This window comes from Pituophis catenifer, unplaced genomic scaffold (assembly GCF_029215685.1).
Source record: "Pituophis catenifer annectens isolate HBS135680 unplaced genomic scaffold, rPitCat1.0.hap2 SCAF_18, whole genome shotgun sequence".
Classification (NCBI taxonomy): Eukaryota; Metazoa; Chordata; class Lepidosauria; order Squamata; family Colubridae; genus Pituophis; species Pituophis catenifer.
In genome coordinates this window covers 7,396,513-7,404,390 of record NW_027256898.1, presented here as the reverse complement: position 1 = coordinate 7,404,390, position 7,878 = coordinate 7,396,513, and the positions used below count along the sequence as shown (strand labels likewise).

At 56.4% G+C, this 7,878-nt stretch overlaps 1 protein-coding gene across 4 annotated transcripts; it reads left to right on the top strand.

Moving 5' to 3' along the window:
- The first annotated feature begins 622 nt into the window (after positions 1-622).
- On the top strand, positions 623-7,228 carry SZRD1 (SUZ RNA binding domain containing 1). Of its 4 annotated transcripts, none has more exons than XM_070956157.1 (4): positions 623-717; positions 4,187-4,236; positions 4,507-4,758; positions 5,125-7,228. In XM_070956157.1, exons 1-4 carry the CDS (start codon positions 628-630, stop codon positions 5,225-5,227), a joined length of 495 nt encoding a protein of 164 aa, XP_070812258.1. In that variant the 5' UTR covers positions 623-627; the 3' UTR covers positions 5,228-7,228. The 4 variants fall into 4 exon arrangements, with proteins under 4 accessions (XP_070812258.1, XP_070812257.1, XP_070812260.1 ...); XM_070956156.1 differs by having other exon boundaries at positions 4,504-4,758; XM_070956159.1 differs by lacking the exon at positions 623-717 and adding an exon at positions 3,574-3,654.
- Positions 7,229-7,878: the final 650 nt, after the last annotated feature.

The window sequence follows — 7,878 nt, the reverse complement described above, 5'->3', positions numbered from 1 at the left end:
CAGCCCCAGAAGGTCAAAGCTGGGGGGGCGGGGCGGCTGCCATGATAGGCGTGGCGGAAGGACGGTACACGGCTGGGCAGGCAAAAAAAATAATTGCGCCCGTTGCTTTTGGCTGCTTCCCCCCCGCTCCCCGCCGTTGCACACTACCTTCGGCAGGGAGATTGTGTCTCTCTCTTTTCCACGCTCGTGGAAGAGAGATTTAAATTGCGTGTTCTGCTTCGATAGGCGGGCTAATGGGACACTCGCCCTCACAAGGCCGCACATATCCACTTTCAGGGGTGGGGAGGGCAGGTGAAAATTCCCCGCGAATTAGTAGTCGGGATTTAAAACGTAGCGAGGCCGAGAGACCAAAAAAAAAAAATCTTTTTGCGCTAATTGGGAATGGCTGAGGGAGAGGACGCGCATGCGCAAAACCCTTCCGAGGCCGTCTCTTCTGAGGCAGGCGGGCGGGCGAAGAAGGCATTGACATCGGCCGGCAGGGGGCGCTCCGCTCGGCAAGCCGGCCAAGCCAGCCAATCCCGGGAAGAGGGACCGTCGGCGCAAGCGCGTTGGCGCGAGCCGACGCCAAAGGGCGGGGCCCGGCCCGGCCGCGTCCCGCCGACAGGCTAGGACTGGGCGCCCGCGCGCATGCGCTCCGGGCGGGCTGGCGGCGGAGGGGGCATTACAATGGAAGATGAGGAGGTCGCCGAGAGTTGGGAGGAGGCGGCCGACAGCGGGGTGAGTCCCGCCGAACGCCGCCGAGTCCCAGCGGGGACCCCGGGGAGGAGACGGACCGTCCCCTCCGAGGGTGGGAAGGGCGAGGGCCGAGTGGGTGGGTGGGTGGGCGAGGCATCCCGGGTCGGCCGAGGCTCTTTAGGCCTCTTAAAGGGGCCGTGCCCCCTTTTTTTTTCCCCCACCCCAACACGTGGTGTCGGGGCCACCGGCTTTCCCTCTCGGCCGGGAAAGGCTGCGACGCCGGGCGGGACAGGCGGGAGCGGAGATGATGAGCCCTTCCGCCTGCGGACGAGGGAGGAAGGGAGGGAAGAGCCTCCCCGTTGCAGGGATTATCCTGGAAGTGGATTTGGGGGGTGGGGGTGGGGGCTGCAGATTGGAGCCAGGGAGGAAATCCTTGGTTTATGCAGGCAGTCCTCGACATTACGACCACAATGGAGGAAACCCCCCCCCGCCTTGACATGGATGATGTTGTTGAGTGAGACTTTTCCCTTAAGCGAGTTTTGCCCCGTTTTACGACCTTTCTGGCCACGGTGGTTGTTAAGCGAATCACCGCGGTTGTTAAAAAGTGAGTAACCTGGTCGTTCAAGGAATCTGGCTTCCCCGCATTGACTTTCGCTCGTCGGAAGGTCGCAAATGAGTGAAATCCACTTAGCTTCGCAAACGGGAGCGTTATCTTCTGTGCGTGCACAGAGGTGTCCTCTGTGCATGTGCAGAGTGTCAAAAACAGGACGTGATGACGTCTGGGCGGGTGGGTGGAGCCTCCCGAACACTGGTGCTACCGGTTCGCCCGAGTCAGATAGCACCAGCTGCATTTCACCACGGGTTGCAAAAGGGGATCATGTGACACACACACACACACACACACACACACACACCCCGGATGCGGCAACCGTCATAAATAACGAACCGGGTCTGAACGTAAATCACGTGACCGTGGGTGGGTGGGGGGATGCTTCCAACAGTCAGAAGTGTGAAAGATGGGTCGCGAGTCGCTGTGTTTTTTCCTCCGGTGCCTTTCGTTGTCACTTCGAGCGGTCACTGAATGAACCGTCGTAAGTCGAGGACTAGCGGTAAATGTAAAAGGGGTCGCTTCCCGAGAAACCTTTCATTCCACGCTTTGCCGGTGTTGTATGCGCCGTCCCTTTGCGGGTGTCTCGCTCTGTGCCCTGTGCAAGGGATACCCCTCTGCTGTTTTTCGTGCATTGATTTTGGACCGTTGTTTAATTCTTCCAGGACTGCAGAGCAGGGGCCAAAAGCAGGCACATCCCAGGGAAGGAAGGAAGGAGGGAGGGAGGCTTCGCAACTGTCTGCCAGGAACCCAAAGGGAAGGTTACTTGGGGAACCCTTCTGGCTGTGTTCCTACAACCCATCTCTTTTAGGAATGCAAGAGCTCCCGCCTGCCACTTCCGATTCCCACTTCTTTGCCCGCAATGACCCTTTGGATGAAGGGAGGACTATGGGGGGCAGAGAAATCTCTACAGAGTAGGGGTCTGACACAAATTGGGGTCTCTGTATGTGTGCATGCGTATATGTCGCTGTCATTCAGGCTTCTGGAACCTCACATGCAGGTTTGACAGCCGCTTCCCATCCTTGTGTCCATTCCGTCTCGGCCTAACGGATTTGGCGCCGGACTTGTTTCCCATAACCCTCTGCGGTCACCTTGCCTTTTCCTTCCTCGCACAAATACTCACTGAATTTCGCTGTTACCATCTGTAATTTTTAGTGACTATACTTATTTAGGGACGTGGTGGCTAAGGCGCTGAGCTTGTCGATCGAAAGGTCAGCAGTTCAGCGGTTCGAATCCCTAGTGCCGCGTAATGGGGTGAGCTCCCGTGACTTGTCCCAGCTTCTGCCAACCTAGCAGTTCAAAAGCACGTAAAAAAAAATGCAAGTAGAAAAACAGGGACCACCTTTGGTGGGAAGGGAACAGCGTTCCGTGCGCCTTTGGCATTGAATCATGCCGGCCACATGACCACGGAGACGTCTTCGGACAACGCTGGCTCTTCGGCTTTGAAACGGAGATGAGCAGCGCCCCCTAGAGTCGGGAACGACTAGCACATCTGTGCGAGGGGAACCTTTACCTTTACCTATACTTATTTATTGCATTTATATACCGCTCTCCCCCTCTCCAAATCTCACAGAGTCACTCTGGAGTAAGGTGCTGGTTGGCTGCTTCTACCGGCTGCAGATAATTTAATGGGAGGGAGGGCAGGGCAGCTTGTAGGGAGAATCCATGCTCTGAATGAAATTCAGCAGGGAAGGGAGGCAGCACCCTCGCCACCGAAAATGGCAGTGTTCAGAGAGGTGTCAACTGACCTGAACCCCAGAGCCCAATTTTGGCCAACGGGCCCCATGTAAAATGAACTGCTTGGATAAGACAAAAATCTTACCAAGGGGATTTGTGTCCGTTGAGTTCGCTGGAGAAGAAAAACTCATTCAGCCAAGCGAGCTTCCCTTCACTTTCAAAGATTAACTCGCCCTCCAGACTTTGGACTACAAAGCAAATGCAATTACACCTCAGCGGGAAAGCTGTTAAGGGAATGTCTTATTGCAAAACCCAGCCGCAGGAAGCAGGACACGGCTGAAGTGTGCTGTCCCTTAGGCCTGGCCTCAAGGAAAGGGCCACCGGAGCAACTATTCCCTACATAGCCAACCAAGACAGCCGTGGTTGAGCTGGGACCACGTCCCTGCTCTGGGAAACTGCCACCCCTTCAGACACTGTCATGCCTGAAGGAGAGTTCAGCCGCCAACCGGCCAGGCTGTTGGGCCACCTCTAGCGGCATCGCTGGCTTGGAATGAGAGAAATGGTCTCCCCAAGTCTCGGATGGAGAACAGATTCTCATCTTTCTGGTTACCGATCCTTAATGGTGACATCCCCTCCCCTCCCCCTACCATGGTTTTGCCAGTGAGAATGACCGGGCATACCCTGTGCTCATGATGGTAAGTATGCCAGTGGAAGTTATCCGAGGCACTCGATCAGCCAGGCCAAAGGCACCGCCTGTGACTCACTATAGCAGAGAAGCCCCGTCTGATAATTTTTTTTAGCTGTTGATCTGGGCAACCTACAAAACCAGGCTCTAATTTTATCTCGCCGTTTGCTCAAATGCGAAGCGTCAGCAGACCACAGCTGCCAGTGGATCTCACGTCTGGCACGAGCCCATTTCGATTCTGGTCTGTGGATAAGGTTCACCCTGGGCTCCCTTCCCAGGGAAGGCCTCGGCTTTCTCCCTGTGAAAAGCAAGGGATTGAGAGGGTCTTTCTCTCTCCCCCCCCCACCCTCATCCCTTCTTTCTTTCTTTCTCTCTCTGTGGGAACCTCTTGATGCTTCAAAGATGAGTTAGTTAACTGATGTGGCATTGTCTTGCTGGGAAAGGGAGGGCCAGGCTTGTCGCTTGGTACTGCAAGGTGTCTGACACCCGCCCCCCCTACCCCCCCCAGGGATGGAACTTGACCCACTGACCTTGCCTTGCAGGAAATAGATAGACGACTGGAAAAGAAACTGAAAATCAGCCAAAAAGAAAGGTAAGAATCATTCCGTAGCATTCACGGCTGGGAAAAATAGGAGTGGCGTCCTGATTTTTGTTCTTTTTTAAAGATTCCGTCTTAAAAATGAACAGCTAAGCCCTGATTTCTGCTGATTAGTCAGAAAACCAAGAGAATAAGCTTGCGTTTCGGTGAATAGGCAGATCGCCTTAGTTCAGAGGACTGGTTGAAAGGTGGGGGGTTTTTTTGGGAGGGGGCAACAGCACAAAAAATATTGTTTCCCCCCCCCACTCTTTCCTTTTACAGCAGGAAATCCAAGTCCCCACCCAAAGTGCCGATCGTAATTCAGGACGACAGTCTTCCTTCGGGCCCTCCTCCGCAGATTCGGATCTTAAAGCGGCCCACGAGCAACGGGGTACTGACTAACCCCAACTCCACCAGCCGACCTGCCTTCCCAGTGAAGACCCTGGCCCAGAGGGAAGCCGAATACGCAGAGGCCAGGAAGCGGATTCTGGGCAGCGCCAGTCCGGAAGAGGAGCAAGAAAAGCCTATCCTTGACAGGTAAGGGAGCCCTGGCGCAGCTGATGCCGCCACTGCCACTGCCAAATTTCTGTGCGCCACTCTCCCTGCTGCCTGAGGCCAAGGTCCTGTCCGTGCCCAGAAGATGCGGCCTGCTGGCTCAGCTCAATCCTGTCCCATTGGGCTCAGCTTGGGGGAAGAGGGGGAGAGAAGCATGTTCAGAAAGCCGCTTCTTCAATCTGAGGGGGATCGGTTTCCCAAGGGAGGGTCTTCTCATGGGCCTCCGTGGGGCTGGGCAACCTATCCTCTTCCTCTTAGAGCCGAGGCTAATCTCTCCTTTGGACTCCCAGGGAGGGGAGAGCTTTTAACTGGACTGAGTGTTCTTTCCCCCCTCCACCCTTCCCTCAGGCCCACAAGGATCTCCCAGCCGGAAGACTCGAGGCAGCCCAGCAATGTGATCAGGCAGCCGCTGGGCCCCGACGGTTCGCAGGGCTTCAAGCAACGCAGATAGGCTTGGCTGGCCAACCAGCCGGTATGAAAGCAGGGTGCTCCCCTTCCTCAGCAGACCAATGGACTTGAGCCACAGGGGCGGGACTTGCCCGAAGCGTCCCCTTGGCTCTTTGCTGTCTCTCGTGACCCTCAGCCCAGGCACTGGGACTCCTGCTGCGCCTCCCCGTAGAATTGACATGCCAAGGTGGGCGCACCGTGGGAGGAGCAGGCAGCGGGGCAGGCTTCTCCTCCGGGGGACCGGGTTGCTGCAACTTGCCTGCTGAAGCGAGGCTCCCCGCCCCTCACTCCCCGACAAAGGAATGACTTCTCCCATCGGCTCCCTCTGGCATCGGAAGCAGGAGGGATGGGGAGGGCTCTGCTTTTCAACATGTGCGCGTCGGTGCGTGTTACATTTGGAGCAAGGCGGAAACGGGACGGGTGGGCAGAAGGTGTACGCAAAGGTTTGATCCTTTGCTTTTCGGGTGGGGGGACGGGATGGCTTTGGAGCCCTCACGCACGGGAAGTAGAAGCAGCAGCAGAAGAAAAGAAGGGGTGTGTTAGCTGTTTAACGTGTTTTATCTCTTGAGAAACAGTAGTTGCTAGTGTTGAGAGAAGAGGGGAGTTGAGAGAAAGCGGCGGTGGGCGACTCTTCCTCTTCCTGCTTGCTGCCGCTTTGGAACGAACAAATGGAGGAGGAGGAGGGCGCGTGTCGGGCCCATCTTCCTACCAGGCCAGCTCCGCCGCTTCGTGAGCTCCGGCAAGAGACCCCAGTGCCTCTGCCTCCGTGGGATGGAGTTTGGGAGCCCTCCCGGTCTCAACCGGCACTCCCTTGCGCCTCTTGGTGCTGCTTCCAGACAAAGAATGGGGGGAGGCCTGCTTTTCGCCACTAGGACTCTTGAGCTAGGAATATAGAGTAGTTCCTGTCTCCCATCGTGTCCTGCTCGGTCCTCGGGAGGACGCCCAAGTGTTGCTTGCGCTGGCCATGGACGTCAGGCCGAGCTGGTGAGGCGTTTGGCCCCGTTCGTTCTTGGGGTCAGTCCGCTATTTGGAAGGCAAAGAAGCGGGCGGACGGGCGGGCGGAGAAGGAGCAAGGTCTGGAAGTCGGAAAGAAGGTCTCAAAACGGGACGGGTCACCAAAGACTCCAAAAGTCTTGAATCACGGGCCTAGACGCCGCCGTTAGGAACCATTTTCAAGATGGCCTCCCCCCCCGCCCTCCGGGGGGGAAGAATGGATTTGCAGTGATGGGAAGGCTCACTCCGTGCCTGGCAGGGCCTCAAGCAATACTCCTTTTAGCTTTTTCCCAGGTGGTCAGACAAAAAAAACAAACACTGGAGGGGGCTGGTTAGGAGACCCCTGCCCCGCGCGGCAAATGCCAAGTGTCAGGACCAGCTGGGGCTTTGCTCCTTAGCAGCCATATTGAGTGGGGGGGAGGGAAAGGCGGAGAAGCCTCCCTCCCCACACCACTTCCAGGTGCCTGGGCTAGCTCGCTTCACTGTGTTTTCCCAAAATCTGCCTTTCTCGGGTTTTCGCTGCCTGGTTTGAGGAGGAGAGAACCGGTGTGTAGAAAGAAAAAAAGGGAGAGGAGATGGGGAGGGGGCGTGTTAAGTGTCTCTCTTGTGTGTGTATGGGGTGTGGGGGAGGGGGCGGAGGTGGGTTTGCGGGGTGGGATGTGCCGGAGGACCGGTGTCTCTTTGTACATCAACACAGGACGTGTATGGAAAACGCCGCAAAAGAAGGAAGCAACCGGTCAAAAAGAAGTAATAATAATGATGATAATAAGAGAAATAAAAAAACTACCTGTGTACAAAAAGCGAAGGGAAAAAAAAAACACAACCGGCTGGCTCTTGAGTGGGTACTCTCTCTTCTCTTTCCATCCCTGCCTCTCTCTCCCCCTCCCCCCGTTTGCTTTGCTGACCCCGACCCCAGATTTTCCGGCTGGCCTTTTTTCTCCCCCCCCCCAAAACAGGGGCTGCCTCTCCCCCTTCTAACCCCTAGAGCTGCCTCTACTACAGAGCTCTCCAACCTTGGTAACTTGAAGCCTGGCGGACTTCAACTCCCAGAATTCCCCAGCCAGCAAAGCTGGCTGGGGAATTCTGGGAGTTGAAGTCCGCCAGGCTTCATTGCTCTACTATTGCTGCCCCTTCCCAGAACCAGGAAGGGGTTTTTTCCCCCACATCGGTTCTTTTAACCGCTGACTTGGGGGGGGGGGGCATCAAGGGGAAGGCAAAGACCCCCCCCACCAGTGACCCAATCGGGGAAGGGGGCATTGAGGCTCAGGCGATCCCAGGGTTGGGGGGGGGGTCGTTGCTGTGGACCCGCGGGCCGGGAAGCAGCGCCCTTCGGGGGGAGGAGGGGGGAATAGTTTTATTTTTTGGGGGGAGGGGAGGGATCGACGGTAAAGCCCCTTCCCCTCCACGGAGGCGCTCCGGGGAACTCCTCTTCCAAGCAGAGCTTGCCATGCGGACGAAAGATTTACACGCTGTGTTTAGTGAAATAAACGCGTTCACTTTTTTTTTTTCCCAACGTTGTCCTTTCCTGCTTCTTATTCGAGGGGGTGGGGGGCGCCGGGCAGTTCGGCGGTTCGAATCCCCTAGTAAACAGGTCGTCTGCGTGAGCAGGGGGTTGGACTAGATGACCTCCAAGGGGCCCTTCCAACTCTTACTGTTTAAAAA